The sequence below is a fragment of the Halichoeres trimaculatus genome, unplaced genomic scaffold (genome assembly GCF_033239565.1).
Source record: "Halichoeres trimaculatus isolate MK-OKI-2021-1 unplaced genomic scaffold, fHalTri1.1 fHalTri1_scaffold_2, whole genome shotgun sequence".
NCBI lineage: Eukaryota > Metazoa > Chordata > Actinopteri > Labriformes > Labridae > Halichoeres > Halichoeres trimaculatus.
In genome coordinates this window covers 6,602,556-6,627,894 of record NW_027437180.1, presented here as the reverse complement: position 1 = coordinate 6,627,894, position 25,339 = coordinate 6,602,556, and the positions used below count along the sequence as shown (strand labels likewise).

Genomic DNA, 25,339 nt, shown 5'->3' with positions numbered 1-25,339 from the left:
TGACGTTTCTTTTCTTCACTTTACAATCTTAAGGTAGACCGATATATCGGCCGGTCGATATATCGGGCCGATATTTGGACATTTGTCTCTATCTGCCATCGACCGTATTTTCTTTTAAAAAGCCGATTTTTGATCCGTTGTATTAAATGACGCAATTTTTGATCAGGCACAAAAAAGATGAGCACCTCAAACTTGTGGAACCACTTGGATACATTACATACTTTTGTTCAAATTATATTAATAAGTTTAAATTTCTTTTTTGACATTATAAGAAGAGTGTGAATGTTTACTACTGCTTGTTACATTGTGTGTTTACTCAGACAAAATATTTCATTGTTTTGAAAGCTGAATGAATGTTCAGAGGACTGGACACGACTTGTTGTAATAGATTTCTTTTAGTTGCTCAGAAATTGCTGCGTTTCACAAAAATGTGATAAATATATATTTATTTAACAATCGGCTTGAATATCAAATTGGAAAAATCGACAATGCATATCGGCATCGGCTGCCCAAATTTGGAAAGCATCGGCATCGGCCCCCAAAAAACCCATATCGGTCGACCTCTATTACAATCATCTTTTTTCCTCCTAATTTCTACTATTAACTTTTAGTTATTATTAAGTTCATTTTATTTATTGTACAATTAATTCATTTACTGACTATCGTCCCAGGCCTATACTGAGTCACTTTAAAAGCCAGCATCCCCACTTTCCCTTCGACAGTATATTTGCATATCCGACATTGTGCTCTACTCTTGCTTTTACTTACTGTGAATTTTGAATGCAAAACATGATTCAAAGCACCTCCATAGGCATCCTTACCGTGACTGTTGTTGAACAAGACGACATGTGAATGTGCAGGTGAACACGGGTCTTAAATTCAAAAAGACCTGTTTTTTGGAGCTTTTTCACAGAATAAGTCCTCTTCTCCATCATCTGTGTCTTATTGCAGACAATGTCTGAGTGTGAGTCGAAATGAGCCACCAGCCGTCAAGTTCGAGTTGGGTCACAAGGAACAAGGAATCTGGATTGACTCAAATCTTATCTTAAATATTGTGTTTAGTCCCTGAATGGACCCAAGAACTGAGGGTGGGACTACTTACTGGAGAGGCACCATTTAGTATGGCTCTTGAGCAATGCACCAAACCCCCAAGCGCTCTAAGCACTCACACACACACACACACACACACACCCATATCTCTGACATCGCTCCATTAGAGCATGAAGGATCATATTTGTGTGAACGTGAATCCAGAGATAATGAGTGTGTCATGTTCAGCTACAGAGAGAAAACACTTTATTTCATCCAGGGATTAATAACGAGTTCCTCTCCTTTCCTCTGTTTATTCACTGGACGAATTCACCCTCAATAAGCACACAAGCAAACCAAGGCTGTTTCAAACCCAACCAGTGCACTCTTCATCTCTCTAAAACTAAATGCTAATAAGTTCATGGTGGATTCTCCAGCTTTGACTTTTGCATTTCCCTTCAACCTTCAGTGAAGTGTGTGTGGTTGGTGTATTTGACAGTAATCCCTGTCACGCCTGTGACTGCAGAGACACATGAACTTTAAAAAATGGAGAGAAGCAGAGGGGACGGAGTGGACGGGTTATATTAAGAGTGAGAAAACAGAGAAGCTGAAGCTGGAACAGACTTTTTGACTATTTAAGACTGTGTGTTGCAAAAGGCTTGAGAAGAAAGATTCAGACGGATAAAAACAAAAACACAAACGCTGAATGTTGTAACTTCACCTCTGAATGATCCGTGTTGCCTAGAAACAGAGCAGGACAGGCTCTCCATCTTTCTTTAATGTGTGATTTTTGTGAGCTGTAGTTGCTCACAGCTCTTCATTCCTCATACATCTTTGTGTTTGAGCTTTAATTGTGATGTTTAAGTGGCAGCCTATTTAATTTATGTAGCATAATAATGTGTCTTGCACCTGCCAGTGTGCAGGAAGCTTTGACTGTCCTGCTGTTAATGTTGCATCAACATGAATGAGTGATTAGTATGCTTCTTCTACACACACACACACACACACACACTCACAAACACACTTAAACACATTTGTTAGAGCAAAATTTACAGGAACACATGATGCATCTGCATAAAAAGACAACAATGAATCCAGGGTTGACAGCGTGTGGGTGTTTGGTTGGTATTAAACAGGAAGTGGAATAAAGCTTGCACAATGGGATATCTGAAAATAATCCACTCAGCATTTTACACTCTCAAATAGTCTTTTTACATAAAACTCCACCTGCTGAGTTACCATTACAGATTATGGAACTGCTAACTCCTAATTCAAATTACAGTCATATATAAACTTGTGCAGATGAGTAGAGGTTTGATTGGTCGAAATGATCTTGCCAAATAGCTGCACCTAACTACTAAAATGCAGTTGAAATTATTTTTTTCTTTAATAATCTAAAATAGAACCATATTTGGCTTTTTTATTTCATTTCATTTTATAAAATTTCATAGTCTTCAAGTTAGGGATGGGTACCAAATTTGGTACTTTTAAAAGTACCGGGTGCCAATTCATGTAAACCCAAAAGGTACCATGTTAAGGTACCTAAATGTGTCCTTGTGACTGTGAAGGAGCGGCAGCAACAGCAACAGCATTGCAAGATTGTATATCGAGGAATAAATATGTTAAATTGAAAAATTCTTATATTTCATTATTAAACAAATTGATATTTTTTACCACATTAACAGAAAAAAAGCACTAAAATTGGTTGAGTACGGGTACCGATTGCCAGGTACTGGGCATCAGAACCGTATCATTTCAAATGTGTAAGGTACCCATCCCTCCTTCAGGTAAAGGATGCCTTATAGTCAGCATGTCATTTTAAGAAACAGAATCCATTCAGGAACAGCCTTAAGTGCAATATTCATAGTGAATATGTTGATTTCAGATCATCTTATTTTGCAGTTCAAAATAAAGACATTCAGATTCATTCGCTGACATTCATGTAGACCAAGTGGAAACCTTCAGTCTTAGAATATGAGACAGTGCTGAAGTGCTAAAATCTGCTGTTTCTGGAGTGTTCGCTTAAGGCTGTGCTCAGGAAGTATAGGAAGTCACAGACACACCAAGCCAAAAAAAAAGCTGTTTTCAAAGCAGAAATTAACCTTTTTACAGCCTGGTTAAAAAAACGTCTCCTGTCTGAGTCGCTAATTTTACTACCGAATCCCACTGTACCGGGCGTGAATTTTTTTCTGACGCGGCCGTTCAGAGGATATTAAGATCACGAGCTCCCCCAATAAGAGGCACAGCTGAGGGTCACGTGATGGCTGGCGCCCTGTGGCTGTAGGCGAAGCGAATGCCAGGCGCTATAGCCGATGTGCTTCATTTTCAGTTTCAGAAACAGACGGGTGACGTCAGCGAGACTACATCCATGCTTTATACAGTCTATGATGTAGACGCAGAAAACAACAGCTTTACCAATTTAAAGCCACTGTGAGGACTTTTTAATGATGATCTTGAAATAGTCTCACTTTTATAAACACTGCCTGGCTTAAAAAAAAAATCACCACCTGGATTTAACTGAGAAAATAGGTACAAGCCTTCTAATGGATAATTGTTGCATGGCCGATTATCTTTCAGCTGGCAACAAGCTATTTAACCCCAACTGGTGTAATGATTTGCTTCTCATTTCTTCAACAACCATGTGGAAAGACACATCCCGTGGTTGTGGAAAAGATAGTCTGTTTGAGAAGGGTCAAATCATTGGCATGCATCAAACAGAGAAGGAGATTGCAGAAACTACTAAAACTGGGTTAAAAACTGCCCGACACATTACTAAAAACTAGAAGTATAGTGGGAATCCATCGACTTCCAGAAAGAAATGTGGCCGGAAAAAAATCCTGAATAACCCATTATTTAAAATGAGATTATTAGCATCAGTATCGGTTATCATAAATGCTTTTTATCAGCATCTGTGGTAAAGTTAGACTTTCCCAAGAAATCAATTTACACCACACAGACATTTGTCGCATTGAAGACACTATGCTGGCCATCAAAGTATAGTCGCGAGGAGAGAGTTGACCAAGTGAGATCTGTTATGATGTTTTCACATGGTATGTAAATACCTAAAAATAAATAACCAGGACTACCCAAATGTGTGTTTATGTGTTTTTTTTTTTGTTTTTTTTTACAAGTTTTGAAGTCAAAAACCCCAAAAAAAAGACCATTCATTTCAGAGCGACCCTAGACCAGACCAGGTGGGATATATAATCCCCTCCACTGAGTTCTGACTGCCCCCCCGTCTTCTCCCAGGCGGACATGCTTCCTGAAGGAGGCGTCCGAACTACCTCATCTGACTCCTTTCAGCGCAAAGAATCAGCAGCTCCACTCTGAGCTCCCTCCAGATGGTCCAAGCTCCTGACCCTCTGTAAGACTGGGTCCCCTTCAGAGGAAACTCCCCTCAACAGCTTGTCTTCGCTGTATTGAACGTGTTGGAAAGTACAAACCTGCCTCTGCTTAGTGACACCAAAAACACATGACCAGAGTCAATAGTTGGGTCATGATGAAAAGCTCTCTGACACGGGACTGAGAGCAGAAACCAACATTGCAGGGTTTACACAACTTGCAAAAAGCTGAAAGACAGCCTTGAGACTCTGAACAGTCTGCCAAAATCACTAAAAGGAATTACAAAACATGAGAGAGACTTTGTGGTTGCCAAAATCAATCAGCAATAATGTGATATGAGCAAGGTCAAGTGATGGAGTGATTCATTTTGCAGAATTTCAAGTGTTTCATCTGAGCGTTATTTGATTCCACAACATAAAACAGAGTGTGAGTGACGGTTTGTGTGCACAGAGTCGTTTGTCATGTGTAGTCACTCACCCTGGGTTGCCAGTTTTCATATTGTTTCTGCAGGTTGGCTCCGATGGTCTCCAGGGCTTTCTGTGGACTCATGGACAGAGGATCTGGCACAAAGACAAAGTGATCACACACTTAGCACACTAAAGAGACAAACACACAATTTACATCTCTATCCTTTGAAAATAAAATCCAATTAGCAAGTGCGATAACAATATGTAACACTTTGGAAAATGATATTCCAGCCTCCTAAAGAAATGCGGAGTCTGAGTTTCTGATCTCAGATCAAAGAAATACTGAAAGCATGAGCTGGATTTAAAAAACAGCTCCTCAGGTTGAAAAATTGATGAGAGTAAATCAATACAACCAGAAGAATGGCAGAATATAGACTGAGGATGGATCCAATTTCACTCAGCAGGCAGTGAAAAATGCATTGGCAGGGAGTGGGAGATGGTGATATGCTTTATGCTGAAAATTAAACCGCTTCCCTTTTGATGAGTGGAGACAGGAAAACAATGAAGATGTAGATTTGACAGGTTCATAGGGTGCATCTCAATGCGTTAACTGCGTACTTCCTCCGTCCTATCTCCTCCACGACTCTGGAAGTACTTTCCCAGTCGCCATTTTGAAGACTGTCCCAAAGCGATAATTGCGCTCAGAGGAGAGAGGAGAGAGGATGGAGGAGACTGATTGGAGGAGCTATGATCGAGGAGACACGAGAGCCAGCTTTGCGGAAATCTTTTTACTGAATGACACGCCTCCAAATGGAATATCACTCTCTGATTGGACACTGCAGCGGCTCAGACTTTACATGAAACTTCAAAAAAACACAACGGAGTTTAATGAGAGAAAAGACGAGCAGAGGACAGGCACAGAGGATCGTTCAGAAACTGATCATAAATCTGGTAATAAAGTGTTCACTGTGAGTTTAAAGCACAAAACACTGAACACAACCATCATCAAATCAATATAACAGAGGATTGATACAGAAAACTGACTGATAAATAATATCTTCCTGAGACACAAAAAGGTGGGTTATATTAATATATTAATATAACTCACCTTATCTGATCATGAACTCTGAAGCTTCAGAGTTCATGATCAGATGGGCTCAAGATAAAGGATAAATAATTCATAAATAATCTCACAATTACGCATTTTACCGGAAAAGTGATCCATGAGCTTCTAAACAGCACACAGAATAAACAGAGAGCAGGTTTTCTTCATGGTAACGTGTGTGTTTAACAGGTTAAAGGAACAGACAAAGCTCTGTTACTGTTTCTGTTTGATCAGAGTTATTACAGCGCACATGCCCAGATTCACAAACAGCTGTTAGAGCTGACTGACAGATGATCCAGAGGTGATCACCTGATGCCGTCATCACTGAAACACGTCGCTTCATGTGACGCTCCGAAGGAGAGGATGTCCCATTGCTCTAAAAACCAATCTCCTCCATCCTCTCTCCTCTCTTCAGTTCCTCGTGTCTCTCCATGCATCTCTGGTGGGAGGGACTAAGACGCAAGAGAACAACGCAAGTGGAGGAAGAAAGGATGGAACTTTGGAGCTTTGAGACGCACCCATACACAGCCCCTTCATACCTCAAAGGGAATTATACTAAATGGACATTTAAAGATCTAAGTCTCTACTGTTTCTTATGGTGTGTGTGAGGTTGGGTCTCGTAATTATAATTTCATTACTTGAGACATCCTATGTCCTGTTTCTTTTCTTCTGATATGCTTCCTGGCCCTTTTGTCATCGCACCTTCTGCCCAGCTTCAAGGCCCTGTTGTGTAATTGCGAATTCATTGCTTTTGTTTCCACCACTTGAGACCCCTCATCTCCTCATTCCCCAACAAGCTTCCAGGCCCTTTTGTCATCACACCTTCTGCTAGGCCTGATCTCAATGTGGATTCCTGCAGCAGACAGAGGGGCGTGGACAGTACCTTTTGGGGCGTTTTTCTCAAGCATAAATGTTTCACTCGAATAATGTTCTAGGTCTTTCTTCACTTTGACCGCTCGTGTGTTGACTGACCTTTTTCTTTGCACAGGAAAATAAAACCTTGCTGGCTGGCAGAAGTCTCTATTTCATTCTTCACCAGAAACAGGAAAATTTCCACAACAGTCTCTACATCAAGAACTAGGGATGGGGACCTTTCACATTTGAAACGATACAGTACCGATGCACAGTACCTGGTATTGGTACTCAATGGTACCAATTTTCTGTATTTGTGTTCACGTGGAAAAAATATCATTTTTTAATAATCAAATATATGTATTATTTCAATTTAACATATATATTCTGCAATATATAACATTACAATGCTGTATTCATGTACAACATGGAAAATTGCCTACTCTTTCTCTCCCTCACAGTCACAAGGATGAATTTAGGTACCTTAACATGGTGCCTTTTGATTTTACATGAATTAGTACAGGGTACTCTTGACAGAATCAGGTCAGTACCTACAAAAGTACCTATAAAAGTACCCATCTCTATCAAGAACATGATGCATCTTCTGCCTTTATCTTCACATTCACTCTTTTACATTCCACACATCCCCCTAAAAACAAAACATCAGGTGTGCAGAAAACCTGGCTGCCTTTAGAGGTGACTGAGAAACTTTCAGAAACTTCCAGACCTGTGTCCTCCCTTTACTGAGCTAACCAAACTCCTGAGAGCAAAGTGGTCTCAGGGGGTCTGAACAGTGGTTTCAAGGTTCCCATTCAGGTAAGGTGGTTCTTTGGTTTTTGTTCTGTGTCAAGCTGGGTGGTTTTGGTGGGGACAGTCTGCTCCAGCCTTTGATAGCAGAAGCCTTATAGCCTGAGTTCCCATGGGGAGGACAGAGTTTGTCCCTAAATGATGCAGGGAAAAACTGAACTTTATTTATCCAGTCAAAGTTTGCTGCAGTCTGTAATGGCTAAAGCACAAAGCCCTTAAAGTTTTATTTGCACCACTGTGAACTTGAGTTGTGTTTGGCAATATCACTACATGTCCTCATTTGTTTCGCCTCATATTGATATTTGATGAAGAGTTTGTCTCTTTAAATGTCACTTTGAAGAGTTTGTTTTCCCCCCTGTTCTCAGCAGACCTCACAGAGCTGTTTATTAACTGATACATTTCCTCCTCTGGGTGATTAAATAAAACATATCTGAGCCTCTGAAATGTCATAAAAGGTATTACAGGCTGCTCATCGATGCTGGGTGTCTGACTGAAGAATGGTCCAGTGACTAGTTAACATTGCTCAAACTAGCCGCTCTTGTCATCATCAAACTTTCAACCATTTATTGTGAGCATCGTTAAACATCTACAACCGTCTGCACACTAAACGCAGGAAATACTCATCTCCAAGACAAAAGGTGCTTTTCAACTGGAGGAACTAGGGTCTAAATTTAATTCTGGAGATAATAAGTGTATCCCTGAAAGCGGTAGCGCCATGACCAGGAACTTTGGCTACAAGCCATACATTTCTGATTGGTGAAGCACCAACAGTGTTTTTATTTTGTCCTCCATCCAGGTGTTTGACTTGGTTTTATAACTCTATTCTTTGAGCCTGACAGTGTGAATGCATCTCTTTCAGCTCCTGGTGTTACGGTTTGAAAAGCGACCCTGTAAACTGGAGACCTTCAGATGAATGTGCCAATGGTAATCCAGTTTACATCAGCTGTTCAAACCCAGACAAGTCCTCGAGAGAGAGCATCCTGATTTGATTTTATATACGTGTTTAAATATCTTCGTCAGATAGGTATTAACTCGTTATATAAAACTGTTCGAAAAGGATGCATCCTGCTGACAGACTTCAATCAATAGGCTTGCTGTTTAAGACAGAACACAAGCCAACCTCTGCTAGCTTCACGCTTTGTCGCTAGCACATGTCTCCTCCAAGTGTAAACAAATCCATTTCCAGTTCAATAAACAAGATCAAAACCAGCACAGGCTGGATATTCTCATGCTAACAGGCTAACTTCAGTGCTACTCATAAAGATGCTAGCTTGTCTTGACTTTTATACTATGATTCTTGCTGAAAGGCCTTCATGGTTGTACTGGTCTCACTGCCCCCTACTGGTCCCGCAATGTGTTGCAATTATCTTTATTTCTTCTCCACACACCCGTAAAAGCCCACTGGCCTGATTTACATAATCTATTTGGGTCTTTGGCCCTGGGTGGAAACCCAAACAAACAGCTGGGCAACAGGAACCATGTAGTTTCTAGGGATATTTTACCAGGTACCTAAAGTTCCTAGACCTTCAGGTAAAAATCTACCTGCAGTCATGTTACCAACAAGTCAGCCTAAAAGAGCATGGCCTAGCAGGTTATATTACAGAAAGACCCAACAGATGCAACTTGAATGTGTAGTTTTTCCTGACAACCCAACCAACAAAATCTCGTCTGATCAGCACTTTTTCACCGACTTGCCGATTAACTAACATAACACAGCCTTGGTTATTACTCAGCTTAATGTAGGTGGATTTTTCATCCTAGCTGCAGCTGTCCCCTAAGGATGTTCTTTACGACCTTTCTGACCTCATGCTGCTCTCCATATAAACCAGGGAAAGGTGTTAAAGACAAAGCAGAACATTATCAGAGTGCAAATGTAGCTATTTCCTGGTGTGTTAACAGTTGTATACAGTTTAGCACTTCTTATGTTAAAGGTCTGAGAGAAAGAGATGGCTTTTTGTAATGTTGGTGGGTTTCTGCATTTGTTTCTCTAGCTGTATGGACAGTTCGGGGCAATGAGCGTGTTAAGCATGTAAGTCATCACCAGGTTGAAGTGACTTACTAATATTGAGGTAATGTAGATCTGGTCTGGTAATATTTGCATATATTCAGGTCTTTCCTCTGAATGCTCTTGCTATGCCTTTTGAGGGTCTGAGTCAGCTAGACACTATTTTAGATTCAGTTGAAATAGAAAGTTAATTTGTCCTTTTGGAAAGTCTAAAGTCCCAAGTCATATCTGAACACATTTTATGACTTGTACTTGAAATAAGATCCCTTTCCCTCACACTTAGTGTTGTATTTGTGCCTTCCAGCATCCCCGTCTGTGTGCATCTGTGTGAACTCACTCACCTATCCAGCACTCCAGTCTGGCACAGGGGGAGGTTTTGACGACATCAGGAGGGTCCACTCCCACGTTCAGACACAACACCAGCGCTACACTCACAGTCTTCATCTGAGGGAGAAGGAATAGAAAACAAAGTTATGCACACATCGTTCATCAGGATTTTTTAACACCACACAAAACTTTTATTTCTCTGGGGAAACAGTACTGAGCAGTTAACAAGTATTTAGGTCTTTCGTCAGAGTTTCTCTGCTGCTGCAGGTCACTGACACTTCAATAAAGCGGTGAAGGTTAAGAGACTCATTCAGGGGAAACACAATGTAAGTCAGAAAGGAATGGATTTTTTTCCTTCCCCCGCAATGCTTTCCTCATTGGGTTCAAGATTCTGTGATGTCTAACAGTGAAGTTTGTCTTATTCCTTCAAGGAATCTGATCTGCAATGCAAATGCTTTTTGTTATTTCTAGGCCTGTCACAATAACAAATTTTGCGAAACGATAATTTTCCAAAATATTATTGCCGATAAACGATATTATTGTCAATATTATTTTGATTTTTTTCCATTTTTTTCATTGATGTAATTATGATAAATGGGATAATAAAGTGAGTACACCATATCAAAAGCAAGAATCTTTAATTTCTTAAGAGTATTTAACTATAATTAAAAGGTCAGGATCTTTTAAATGAGATAAATTAAACAAAAAATATAATGAATTTAACAAACAAGAAAGAAAAAAAAATACGATGAGAATGAAATGGACTCTCTTTTAGAAAAAAATACATGTCAATGAAAATAATTAATACTAATCGAAAACAATAAAACATAGACCCTGTCTCTAAAGAAAAAAACAAACTCCAAAAAAAAAAAAAAAAAAAAACCAACAACAATAAAAACTATAGCCTAAATTAAAGGGAGTTTATACAGTTCCTGAATTGTTTGTAACATGTCCTTTTTCCCAGTCAATCCGTACTGTCTGTCAAACATTTTTAACATTTCTGGCTTTCAACCGTATTGAAGGGCTGCATTTCTTTGGCAATGTGGCTGACTATGAGCGCCCACCATTTGGTGCTTTTATTTCTATTTACTTTGCAGACCAAAAGCCTCAGTAAGAGCGGATTGTCAAAGAACAAGGCTCCGCTGCACCTCCCCTTCTTCTTCTTCTTCGTCGCCACTATTTTCAAACAAATGCGACATATCAGCTTGTTGGTGTTCATGAGCTCACACTTTGTTCATTCTGATAAAAAACAAAATATTCCCACACTGGGACTGTGGCAGGCGGCTTAAGAACCGTATCTTCCGTGCCATCACTCATATTAGCGTGTGTTTTCTCCTTACCCCTCGAGACGCTCGCTTCAGCTCTCTCTGTGTGTACACGCGAGCAGCCCCGTCTTCACCCCAAAGATCGCATTTTTGAAATATGCTAACTCCGCTATAAATCCGCTATAGAACCTATGCCCCCCGATGTTAGGAAAGATAGACGTAGTGAGCCATCTTGGTTAATCAATTTATTGATTATCGTGACAGGCCTAGTTATGGAGCGAAAACGTTGAATTTAATGTTTGGTATTGAAAATAAAATTTGTCATTTTCAAAAAAAAGTGTGATGAAAGAAGAAAAACATCATTGAAATTGCAAACTGTCACTGATAAAACAGTGACATCAAATAAATAAAATAGGATTTGAATTCAAAAACATCAAAATGTAAACATTTGTAAAAATGAAACAAAACATTTTATGTTTTGTATTTTTTTTTAAAAAGAAAAGGATTATCAGTGCCATTACCTGTTTTGATACCATTATAACTTTTTATAATACATGTTTTTTAATGCCAATCTTACTCCTTGTTTTATTTTCAGGATATGTTTTTTAATTCAAAATTTTATTTTCAGTTGCATTGTTTTGGCTCCATATACAGGCAAGTGTGCAGGCAAGGATTTGTGTGATCATCATAAAAGACGATAAACATAATGATGATTTTCTTTTGATGCACAAAGCGCAAGAGTAGAATCATGACAAACAAAACCTGTGACTGAACCCCGTAACACTGGACATCTGCATCATGGAGTGAGCGGAAAGAAACAGGAAAACCATTGATCCATGGGTGAAATGCTGATTGTGAACACACACATTCACACTCTCACTTGGCCAATCAATCGCGAGGTTTCGTAAACGGAAACAACAGAGTGCAGAGACTCTTTCCTTTTACATCAAAGCAGACGTCAGACTCTGTGACACCACCCCTCCCCCACCCCCCCCATGTGGCTTCACTGAGTGATGACCTCAATGAACTGACGCTGGCAAAGACACACTGCTGTGCGTCAAATCTTCTGCTTTAGGTTGCACTTGAACGCACCATCAAGTCAGCACCTGGCATTTAGCTGAACACTAGCACACATCTGTGCTTTTCACGACAACAGAGCTGTGTTAAATTAAAAAAAAAAAAAAACTACAATTCTGTGGATAAACACAAGACCCACAGCTTGAGAGAAAAAGTAATTAGAACTTCATACCTGCATTCAGGGAGCTATAGGATCTATATGCACACTGCTACGCTGGTCAATACAATTGTTCTGAGTGACCTTTCACAGGTGGTGTAAGATTGCCCGTGTGTGTAATGCAGACCCACTGAGCACACGTGTTGTGTGTACACTGGGTTCTGTGACATTCTGTGGCTGCTCAGGGTTAGGAGAGCTGTTGTTTAGAAGGTTATTAATACACCCACTGCCCTCGCATTGACACAGTAAAGGTCAGTGTGCTAGTGGGACTCAGCAGGACTCAGGCTTAACATGCACAGGCATCCGTACACACAACAGCACTGCTTCATATAGCTTCATATGTTTACTACTGACCTCCTCACCTACCAACCTTTTCCCCCTGTATGGTGAACACGGCATGGGCCTTTCACGTCAAGTGAACTAATGCTAAGGGTTTTCTACCTGGGTGCACAGCTATACGGACAGGATACTCTGGTTCCGAAAATCAGACTCAGTTTTTAATCCATCACAAGCTGACATTAAAGTCAGTTTACAGTCTTGTCTTCAGTAGGGCTGTAGCTATCGAATATTTTAGTATTCGAGTATTCTACTGAAAATCCCATCGATTAATCAAGTAATCGGATAAAATAAATTTTTGGTTAGTTAAAGAGCAGTTATTTTTCAAATGAAAATTTTTCTCTTTAAGAAATAGAATTTTCTGATACAGCATGTCAATAAGAGCACTTGCTTTGGTAGCTCCAAAATTTGTAAACACACTTTGACACATTTTTTGTGCCTTGTACATCTCCTCAAATGTTGCGGACCCAAATGGCACCCGTTTCGTAGAATGACCCATTAGTCTCCAAACTCCAGAAAAGAAGCTAGATTTGTTGCTAGTTGCTGTTTGTATAAGAGGTAGCTTGAGGGGTCTGAAAACTCTCTTAATATGGCCTCAGCTCTATTTAAAATACCACTCTTTGATCTTTTTAAAAATTAAACGATTCCTCGAGGCGGAGAAAATTACTCGAGTAATTTTTGTAATCGAGTACCTTGAATCATTCGAGGAATCATTTCAGCTCTAGTCTTTAGTGCTTCTAGGATGTATCATGTGTGTGCCAAGGTGAAGAAAGTCCTGAATACTGAAGAAGCTTCTTACTTGGACCTGAAATTTCTGGATGTCTTGACAAACTAATGACAGAGAGTGTTCTTTGGATTTTAGGGGCCGACACAACAATGTTTTTCGGGTGAAACGCGAAATGCGTGTTGTTGCGTTTCAGCCTCGCGTTGACACGGAAACTGCGTTATAGCCAACCTAAAATGCAAACTTTTGAAAACAGCAACCAGAGTGGGATTTTTCTGAAATGCTCCCGACACCATTGTCATGTAAACAGTAAGCCAGTGTTTTCAGTGGAAACGCTGACATCTGCGTGAGCGCATACAACAGTCTAACAGTACTGTTGTTATGATCGTCACGGACTACGGTGTTGTGCTTGTGCTGCTCAATCTGCTGAATCTGCTGACTGTCTTTCAACAAAATCTGCATCTATTGCTCCACTCTTGCACTTAGTATTCCCCAATACACCAGATGATCGGCTCAACTCTACTTTGGTGGAGATCTAACAAAAGCTGCTTCTGGACAAGACAGTTATAGCGCCACCTACAGGCCTGGCATGCTTACTACAGCGTTTTCAGTCCCTCAGTAGCCACGTTTACATGGACCCAAATATTTCACTTGCATTTGGTTTATTTGCTCAAACGGAAAGAATTTAACCTTTGTTTACACCTCATTCTGAAAGAAAAGTGCCAATCCAAATGAACATTTAATCAGTTTCAAAGGGGTGGAATATTCCTTTCCCCAAACCGATTGAGGTATCATGTATCCATTCAAATGGAAAGTTGTCAGGGTGCGTTCGTTCAGCGCATGCTCAGATATGATGTAAGACACAACTAGAGACGTTCCTCAATTTGTTTACGTATGTTTGTGCATGTCCTATTGACTATTCTATTTGATTAAAGTGGCACATGTAGACCAGTGTTTGGAATATTCCTTTCATATACTATTGTTTTCAGGAAAACTCATCCCAAAAGATTACTCATGTAACCTTGGCTATTGTTTCCATGTAGACACAGATTTTTTTCACCGCGTTTTTAGATGAAACAGGGCCTTATTTTGTGCACATGAAGTGACTTCCACTACAGAGTCATGTGATCTTTTAATGGGATGCCTTAGGGCCCCAAAGATCACAGCCATCCTGTATCAGTCATCAGCCTGGTGTCTTTTCAAACACAGAGTTCTCCAGATTCTCTAAATCTTTGAACCATATTTTGTACTCTGGTTTAAAAAATCTTTAAAAACCTGTGCAATTTTATGCCGAGGAACATTATTCTGGAGTTTCTGAACCTCACCCAGTCTGGGATACTGAGCCTCTGTGGAGTGTTCTTCTCATATCCAGTCATTTTACAAATCTGTAGCAAATAAAAATATAGTAATTAGTTGATAGATGTTCCTTCGGGTGTTTTTTTAATATTACACAAGTTTTTTTAATGTTTCATTATTCCTGTCCCAACTGCTTTTAATACTTGACCACCATTAAATTAAAGAGAGGTAGATATATTTTTTTCATGAAATGAACATTTTTAGTTTCGAGAGGGGATGTAATACATTCCTGTCTTTTAAACATGGATTTAAAGTGATGATGTGGATGTTCAGACTTAACGAGCAGATTTTTGAACTGCTTTATATTTACTTGTTGTAGAAATCCCTGGATCTGTCTGTTAATTGATCAAAATCGTCTGCTCTAAAAATAGCACCAGATATTCACAAGACTTGAAAGTAGGACACAGACAATATGCTTTTCTTCCAATTTGATTCTGTACAATTTTTGGGATGCCAATTCAATTCAGATTGCGATTCTTCAATATTTCCAATTTGGGGGATTTTTAGTATGTTTTTGAACACCAGACCAAGTGAAAAAGTTAAATAATGATGATAATGTCAGCGGGCTTTATCAGGCGCCAAAAATGCTCATCACATGTGAGTCACTTTTATTTGTTCAGAGGATCTGAATTCTTAACTTTTTTTCCAATGCAGCTCAAAAATGAAGGATTTAAATAAAATAACAACTTTGGAACAAAAAAATCACGATTTGGAATTGTTAAACCAAAAATTCCAATACTATGATACATCTTTTTTTTTTTTTTCTCCCGCCCCTACATGATAGAATGATGAGGTCATCACATTGGTTAATCTATGACACGTTGGAGATGTGGGCCTCAAACACCAAAGTCTCTCACAGCTCTGCTCCTGACAGGCTGGCCAATCAAAAGGAAGGGGGTTTGAGGAGCCTTAAAGAGACAGCAGCTCAAAGGACGCATTTCAGACAGATAATGAGGATTTTCTAAAACATCAGTGAGAAAAAAATAGAGAACTGTAAATTATGTAAAGCAACTACCAGGAAACCACAGGGATTGCATGAAGTTAATAAAGAATAAAAAATTTAAAAAAGCACAACACCCACTCTTTAATCAATTGTTTCAATACTATTTAAATACAAGCTCCAATTGATTTAAGAACAATCGTCCTGATGTTACAGACATTTCACAACATGCTCTAATGTGTCTGATGAAAGGCAGATAATTGCATCCCCAGACACCAGATCTTAAGCTCATTGAGGTAACAGGAAATACTGTAAAGATGTTTTTTCTTCCTTTCTTGGAGGATGGGGAGGCTTTCCTGAGAGAATGATTTAGTGTCCCCGCTCAGTCTCTGTGTGACAGAACATTCAATGAAGACGTTAGGAAAACAGAGAGGGCCGTGCTGCTTGTCAGGCACCTGATAGGAAAACATTTACTCTTTGCTATGACCAGGAGAGACGGTTTGACGCCGTTACAGTCACTGCTGTTGGGAGGTACATTAATGGCTGATTTATTTCAGTAATTAAATCAGTCAAATGATCTTTTTAGACAATGCAGAAGCTGAATAAAGAGCCCAGAATCAACCCAGATACCACACTGTAACCAGATGAGGTAACTTTTTGGTATGCCTGACTGTGTGTCTTTTCTTTGTCGAGGTAGCAAATATTTACGTCTTTATCTGAGGAGAAATACTTGTAAAAGTTAGGCAAGAAAGACACAAACCCACGTGGGAAGAGCGGGCAGGTTTGGCCTTTAAAATACAACAGCTGAGATGACAGCACACCTCAGAGACAGATTACTGTTTAAGTCCAGAGAGAGGGAAAAGATGTAACTGTCACGGTGGGTAAAATGTCAATGAGATTTTTAAAAAAGATAAGAGGATATCACTTCAATTTTAAAGTCACACAGAAACACCTTTTTTAACTCACATCACAGAAAAGCCACAGGGATGCTGGAGAAGCATTCAGCTGTTGATCATTATTACAACTGAGCGGATCACGACAGGAGAGATTACTAACAATATAAACAGCTCCGATTAAGAAAAAAATGTTTCAGCATACATCTCAGAAAATGAGAATACATCAGGTTCTAATTTGCATGAAAATAACAAAGATGAATGGGGTATAGTGTTTGTGTGTTCCAGCTCATCATCGTAGTACAACGTGGCGTTCTAGTGTGACGGCGCACAGATGTGTCCACATTATTCCTATTCATTTGTCTTCCTCATACTCCCCATATTACCTCAGAAGGAAAACAATGAAAACAAAGCAAGTCACCGATTCATTAATCAACAGGTTTGGAAATTACCGGTTTGTAAACCCACTGGGTAGGAAATATTAATTAGATCCTACATCAGGGGAAACTGTCAGAAACTCAGACTCCATTGAAAAAAGTTTAAGCCCAGATTAAACCGCAGTTCCTGCAACAGCCACTTGAGGCTGGCTTCAGGTGCGAGTCAATCCCTAATAGGACTCATTTATGGTCAGGTGAAAAAAAGAATAGTTTCTGTGTCCTTCCAAAACTTATAACTTTACAACAAATGTAGAAACTGAGTCTTTACAGGGATGTTCAAAATAAATTATATTAACAAAGATAACACCTGAAATTACTCTTAAGGTTTTCCTTATGAATTAAAAAAAAGTCATGCCCATGCTCTGGGTCACCAACCATAAACAGAGGCTGTGAGGAGAAACTGTAAAAGGTTATGGAGCAGTTTAACCATGTAGTGTTCCACAATAGTGACTCAGCACATTTTAGCCATTAGCACTCATAGACTGTTACTAGAGTGGACAACGTGGTTCCGCCATTTATCATTGTACAGTTTTGAAGCCAACATTCCTGCGTCACAGGTGCAGCCATTGAATAAGTTGTGCAGCCGGAGTCTGTGCAGTAGAGACTGTGAGGGATTCTGGGAGAATCTGAGTGGAGCTAGGTGACAAAAATGTTTTTTTTTTCTTTCAAGAGTCTAATAACGTCTTGACTCTACCTCCCAACATATTTTACAATCCGCCAAAAGAAACACAAGAAAGTCAGCTGCCAATCATTGTTAAACATGACATAAAGCCTCGTTTTTAACCTCTTATAACTGATGAAAAAGAAACTTTTCCAAAAAAAAGAGGACCTGAATACAATGCAGCCAAATGATATCTTCAAATCACCACAACAATGGGACGTGAGAAACATTTTTACAAGGTGTATTAATTTTTCAAAGTTTGACCACAGCCCATCTGGAATGACTGGAGAGACGTTTTTTTGACCTGTACTGCAGCCAGCCACCAGGGGGAGCTGTTTTTGTGGAGACAGCACTTTGAGTCGAGCAAGATGACGTCCATTTTTTTACAGTCTATAATAGCACTCTGATCATGTGTCTTTTCTCTCATTTAAAGTAAAAAATGTCCTTTTAGACTTCATATGAGCCCTATTTATGGAGGTAGAAAAGAGACATAACTATTTGAATTATTACAGCCACTGTATTTTAAATACTGAAATAAAAACGCCACTGAATTCATTGCACTGAATTATTTTGCCATAAAAACCATGTATCTGAATTCGTCCTGATTTCACCTATTAAAAAGTCAGATCCAAAAATTCAGGTTTCATAACTCAACAACAAAAAGATTTGGGTTGCTCAAATTAATTTTGTCAAATTCAGTTCTATATTCAACTCGTCAAACTTCAGATCTGAATATTTAAGTTGAAAAATTCAGATTGCTACCCAGGACAGGAATGAATTCAGGAATGCAATGAGTTCAGTGGTGTTTTTATTTCAGTATTCAAAATTCAGTGGCTGTTAGGCTTGAAACATTTATATCTCTTATTTGCTTCCATACACATTTACCTAACCAGTACAAAAAAATGTCTTACTTCAAGTTATTTAAAAACAAAAATAAGGCCTAAGTTGCTTCTAACAAGTAAAACAAATCTGCCAATGAGATAAGATAAAAGTAACTAGTATTAAGACATTATTCAATTTCAAGACAGTTGACGAGCACATTTTTCTGTGTCATTGGTGTTGTAAATATGATTATGGGGAAAAATACATGGGGGGGTTGAATACTTTTTTTTTTTACATTTTGTAACAGGTTTCTAAGGAAACTGTTCATTATGTTGACGAAGTAAAGGTCTTTGAAACTCATGAATCAAATATGATCCGTTTGGCATTACAGGGTTAAAGTAAAAACAAAATGACAGTTAAACAGGCACATTTTCCCTTCGGTTAGCATAGGTAACGATGGATCGTATTGGAAGGTAAATAATATTTTATACATCCGTGCACTCGACACTTAAGCCTTTCTTGCCTCCAGGTTAGCATAAAATGAATATTCTGAATGTTCTCACAAACAAAAAATGCAAAAAAATTAGGTGATATAATCTATGTAAGATGTCGGTAACAGATTATAATCATTGGTGATTATCAATATGGTGCATCTGTAAAAACGAGTGTCTTTTCCCAACAGTCTGTTTGTAGTAATCTGAGAGGAACGGCTTCACTGAATTACTTCTGAAAATAGGTTCAAAGACTGCACAGATTTTCAATAACCAATCAATGACAGAAGAGGAAGATTCAATAGGTTGGTAAGAAAAGGAGGAGCGTCACGTCACTTCAGTATAAAGAGAGAGCAGGTGCCTGTACGACTCTCAGCTTCTGGCCTACTGTGAGTGATCATGTTTTTAAAAAGTGTCTGCGTTACAGAAAGAGCACGGAATGAAGCTCGCAGGGGGAAAGAGGGGAGAGGAGGTGGATTGTTCTTATGTGCATGTGAGTGTGTGTGTGTCTTCTTGTGTAAGTGTGTGTGTGTGTGTGTGTGTGTGTGTGTGTGTGTGTGTGTGTAATAGGTAGCGATCCATCTCTCATTAATAACTGCACGGGACTCTGGGGGACTTCCCAGCCGATTCCCTCTTCTCCTCTTTAACACACCCACACAGCCTCTAGCAGCGCTCGCTGCGTCAATCAATGGCCCCTGATTATTCCATTTGTTAGGCTTCAAATAAATGAAGGTTATTAAAATGGCGGGACATTGATTTTCTTTGGCTGTGCTGTAACTCGTTGGCAGGAACGGGTCACAAATTGGGCGAAATCCAGAAAAGACCAAAGAGTTATGTGCTTTTAAGATACTTCTGAAACTCAGACGCTGAACAGAGACACACATTTGATTCAAACATTATTTTTTATCTGACAATGATGGGCTCCTTTATTAATCAATAACAAATGCTTGGTGTCTTAAAGTGTTCAGTCATAATGGTGCTTTATTTTGATTGGTTTGGAGTTTCCTTCATTCTACACAAGTTAGCAAGTGGGGACTTAAATCTTAATTTGATTCACTTTGAAACTGCAAATGACTCACTTTGGAATATCTCTGCCAAAGAAAGAAAAACTACTTTAACATTAACTTTTAACCATCTCGCAAATCTAACTTTTGGAATAGCTTTGTCTTCAAAACTTTTGCAGATGCGCAGGATGGCAGTAAACACCGTCTTTGTTTACGCTCTGCTCTGGGAAATGAAATGTTGAATCCATGATTACAAATTCATGTGGAGGTGATGGTCCCAAAAGCCCAGGAAGAACAGACCTGTAATCGAAAAAAGCTTAGGGATGGCTCAGCTACTACAATATGCAAAAATCTATACTGGAAATCTTTTTTTCTAAAGAGGAAAAATAGTTCCACAGTAAATCAGCTTTCCCTAGTTCAAAAAATGTCAAAGAAAGGTGAACAAACTCATCCCATTTCCAAAATCCCAGAGAGATGTCTTAACAAGCAGTCCAAACCCCAGAGACTCTTCACTGATACAAATGTTGATGAGGGGCAAAAGAAGCTCTCATATTTCAGGGGCTCAAGTCATTAAATGTCTAACTAAATTTATCGACCATCAATAAAAGCACTGGTTTTCTTTATTGGTTAAAATACTAACTTCTGAATCAGATCATTTCTACAACTCTCCATGCGTCCACACCATTTGTAAATGACAGAGTGTTACCATTCATTCATCTTCCTGCCCAATGAAACCCATCAGTGTCATCCTTCCAGTAATTACTGTGGTGCAAAGAGGAAATGAGGGATGATATAAACTGAGGCGAACCGAGTCATTTTCATGGAACTAATGGACTTCACTCAACCACACATTTAAAAAGAGGACGTGAAATCATCAGAAATCAGAAAAGGATGTGAAGTATTCAGAGAACTCAAGTTTTCTCTTCTTATGGGAAGGCAAGAGGTCGAGTCCAGTTCAGTAGTATGATCCCTGCCTGATTCTGATTCTCTCTCAGCTTCTTTCAGGAAAAAAAAAAACGCAACATGCTGCGGACTTTCACTTTCGCTCTTCAGCACACCCTGCCTCTTTTTTTCGCGCAAATTTAAAAATACAACTAAAAGTCTGCTTGAATCATTTAACTGATGCCATTTTATGCATCAAAGGGTTAAATTCAACATTTATATAGGTCCCCAAACCTTTTCCCATCAGGGCCAAACAACTTTCCCTTCTCTGATGGGGGGCCAGGGTCAGTTTGTTAAAAAAAGTGTGACGATTGCAGAGGTGTCCAAACGTATATATTTGTTTCCCAGAAAGCCACACATGACTGAATATTAATAACCCTTTCAGGGATCTTGACAGGAAAAAAAAATCAGAAAAAAATAATAATACTATTAATTAAATATATAACACTATTTATGAAATAAATAATAACCAAATAACCCTTTTCAGGTTTTTCACAGAAAAAAAAGACCATGAAATCTGGGTTTCCGTTATCCGGTAATTACCTGACTGACCGGTAAAATCTGCCGAAGTCCCACATATTTCAACTCCACCGGTCAAAATGTCTGGTGAAAAATATTCCCTCTTATCTTTTATGGATAGGCCTGGTCTATGTGGAACAAAACTTTTTTTTTTTTTTTTTTTTTTTCAGGCGGTACTCAACTTGTCGCACGGGTTTCATTTACTCCGACAAAGTGCGCAGAACAACAACAATACAGCGGGAGACGTATGTCGAAACAGGCGAAACTTCAAGACTTTTTTACTAAACAAAATAGTTCAGAGGAGAAAGATGGTGATGAGGCTGAAATCCCGGAGGCTGCAGCAGATGATGTCTTGCCTCCTGCCGAGAAGAAAAGGAAAAGTCTGTCGTTTTGGACCGAATGGAAGCTTCTGCTGTGCAATATTTATTTTAGTTAACCATGGGAGTCTGTTGATGGCACTCATTTTATTTGATACAGCCTATGCTTTAAAAGAAAGTTTTATAAATTGACATGCTTTGATATATTGTTATATGTACGTCGTATCATTTTAAGTCCGCCCCTTAACGTAAACGTGAGGATCCACGTAAACTTAATGGCAAGACCTTAAAAGCACCAAATTAGTTGCCTTAACCAGTTTGGTTAGTAAATAATGTGAAGACTTGCCGGTCACGCCCTGCCCGGGCCTTCGCCGCGTGTACAGGGTGTGACCGGCGCACTTTGCAAGTTTCCTGCAGTGCCAAGAGAGGCGCAGTCAAGGCGCAGAGGAGCGCAGAGGAGCGCAGAGGAGCGCAGAGGAGCGCAGAGGAGCGCAGAGGAGCGCAGAGGAGCGCAGAGGAGTGCAGAGGTGCGCGTCCACGCCTCCCTTGCTGTCGAGGTGTGGATCCTAACTGTCATTATTCGGGAGCTGTCAGCAGGACTCCGCTGTTTGACTCCTCATTACTCATTGACGCACAGTGCAGGGTTTTATAATCAGTTTTTGGAATCAGTCCACTTTGGTTGTTACACAACTTGACTTTGAATATAGAAAAAATGTTTCTAGTACCAAATTATTTATGTTTTTAAATCGCTTTAAAGCGACACGTCACATATAGCGACAAAGATTACATCGATCGAAAATACACTCTCACTTAATAACAGGAATATATTATTTTTTTACAGGCTTGCTTTGCAGGTAAGTAGACTTAATCTATATGTCCTGATCTTTGGGCATATCTTTGAATAAATTCCCCTAACACTCATTGAAATTTAGTCCACACGAAATTTGACAGGCGAGGTCGGGGCCCTTTTAAAAGTATACCATCCCCCCAGCCTTGCGGAAGCTGCGGGGGTATACTTTGAGGCATTTAAGCTCAATAAATTCAGATAATATTTGACCGGGAAATCAAACGCTTGTCCGGGAAATTGAAAACCTGCCAGTCACGTTGTCCGTTGCCATTTTTTTATAGCGGAAACCCAGTTTAGGAGATAACATTTTTCATGTTTATCACACAGCTGCATGAGCAATACAAATTTGTAGGATAGGGGTTTTCAGGAAGTTCACCGGATATATGAGGTTCTGGCGTTACAGCCAAATTAGGCCTTGTGTGACTGCAAATGGGCCCTGGTCTATCATCAGATCGCCAGAGGATCTGGGAATCAATGGACAGGTATCAAGGTAAACTGTCAAAACAGTGTCAAAAGCAGATGAGAGCAGCAGCCTGTGGAGATGGAGAAGATATAAAACAGAATAAATCAACCAGAAAGCAGCAGGTGGCTGAAACAGAAAAACCTTCAGAGGCTGAGACACCTTTTTGATTCAGAGGTTTTGTCCCTCCTTCCTGCTCTGAGTGTACTCGCTGAAACCACCACCTAAAGCTGGTAGTGACCCTTAATCAGTCTGATTTCTCTGCCCCCCTGCTGTCTCTGCCACTGTAACTGAATAACAAGAAAAAAAACACCAAGGAGCAATTTTTCTTCGTATCCTGTGTTTCTTTTCATGCCTGTATGGCTGAAAGTCTATGCTCTGCCTAATGAACTGTGTACATTGATTGAACCACTAATGATGCCGAAGATAAAGAGCCACAGAACGCCTGTTTCATTTCCACATTATTGCAATGGGCTTGGATATTGATGACGTATTGATTTCATTATTCCTAAATCGAAAAAGCCGGCAGGCAGCGCATGTGTGAGAAGCAGCAGGCAGAGGAATGTAAATGAACTCTGTGTGTTTGTGCACGCGTGTTGGTCTATGACCACCAGCTGTTGGCAGCGGTGATGGAGCGAGATCATCCAGGAAACGACAGCAACTCTGACACCAAAGACTAGATGTGACGTCCATCTGATGGAAGAGCTCTGAGCAATCTTTAAAAATCAGACTGAAAGATCTCATCAATAACACACCACCCAATGTGTTCAATTTTTTAAAATCTCAGGACTTCACAGTCAGCCTCAGGCCATTTCAGGGTTTTAGACTTTCTGTTGTTATAAAGTGTTTCACCGTCGTGCTGTCACTGTGACAATTACAACTGTTCCGTGGGCACCACAATAGACAAAAGCAGCAGCCAGCAGACTGATGACGCATACTAAAAAATCATAACGTAGTATCAAAGGACACACTGGGCGGTGAATCATAGCGAAAATTTGTCCTGCTTTAAGCTAATAAAGATGAAAATAGACATTATTTACCTCATTCCTACCTCATAATGCTGTTGTTTTTCTCTTACTTCAGGCTCCAGGGCTGTTCTGAAAGCCATCGAACAATAGAGTGAGACAGAAATGGACTGGATGAAAAAATCCCAATGACCCTTCAGATTTTTCTTCTTTCAGTTTTCTTTTCAACTGATCGATCAAGAGGTTTTCAGATTCACTATTTATTAAACTTGCATCAGAGAACACAGAAGTAGACCTAATACCAGAAGTAGAGAAGCACCATTTGCTTTCACATTGGTAATCCATATTTATGGAAAACCTGGAAAAGGAACAACACCATGAGCCGAGTAAAGAAAAAGCAAGGTGAAGGTGGAGTGACACTTGTACTCAAAAGTCGTCATTCATTTCTTATAATGTTCAACGTGCAACTTAATTCTGCAACACCAACCCAACAGAAGCGTCTTGTGAAATGAAACTCACTCTTATATTTTCTATGACTCTCCCAAACCTCTGAATCAACTTTTTTAAATCCAGATGAAGTAGCTTACTTCTATGTAACGCAGGGGTAGGCACCTTTTTCCATGACTCCAGCCACTTTAAAATACACTCATGCCCAAAAAGCCAATACCTACTTCTTTTATAAACTCATCGGTCGGTAGGAAGGTTTCTTTTAGAGGTTTTCAATGCAGTGAGAAATGGTGTAACTTCCTCCTGCTGCCCGGTTTTTGACAGTACAGTAAGTTTTGAATGTGTTACTCTGTTTCACATACTTTGCCAACACCGTTTCGTGCTTGGTCTAAAAAGACGCTGCGCACTTGAGGTCCTATGTACCACACATTTACAGTAAGGGTGCGTATCGCTAAATCTGTGCCATCTCTTGCAGTAAATCCACACTTCCTTGTCCAGCTGTGTTGGAAAGAACGACTGGAACTTGGTTTATTTGATAATACTGCTAAACGGATGGGATTGCAAGCTACCAGACTGACCTCCCAAGAGATTGCGGTGACACACTTGCAAAACACAATCTTGCACTTGTGACGTCATGATTTAAATAAAGTATTTACCGGTTTTTGGTAAATTTTTAAATAAGAAGATTTATTTGCTTTTAATTTCATTTCTAGTGAAGTTTTATATAGAATATAACATAATATTGCTATTATTCTGTTTATTAATTTGTTAATTTGCGTGCCGACATTAACAGCCTCACGTGCTA

At 39.5% G+C, this 25,339-nt stretch overlaps 1 protein-coding gene across 3 annotated transcripts in view; it reads right to left on the bottom strand.

The window, feature by feature from the left end:
* The window catches only part of rptor (regulatory associated protein of MTOR, complex 1), a 347,202-nt gene that overhangs the window by 302,681 nt on the left and 19,182 nt on the right, over positions 1-25,339 (bottom strand). For all 3 annotated transcript variants that reach the window (XM_074690536.1, XM_074690552.1, XM_074690545.1), the window contains exons 3-4: positions 9,889-9,991; positions 4,849-4,931 (exon numbers count right to left, since the gene is read on the bottom strand). In XM_074690536.1, coding sequence (XP_074546637.1) covers positions 4,849-4,931; positions 9,889-9,991 — 186 coding nt within the window. The remainder of the gene's footprint in view (positions 1-4,848; positions 4,932-9,888; positions 9,992-25,339) is intronic.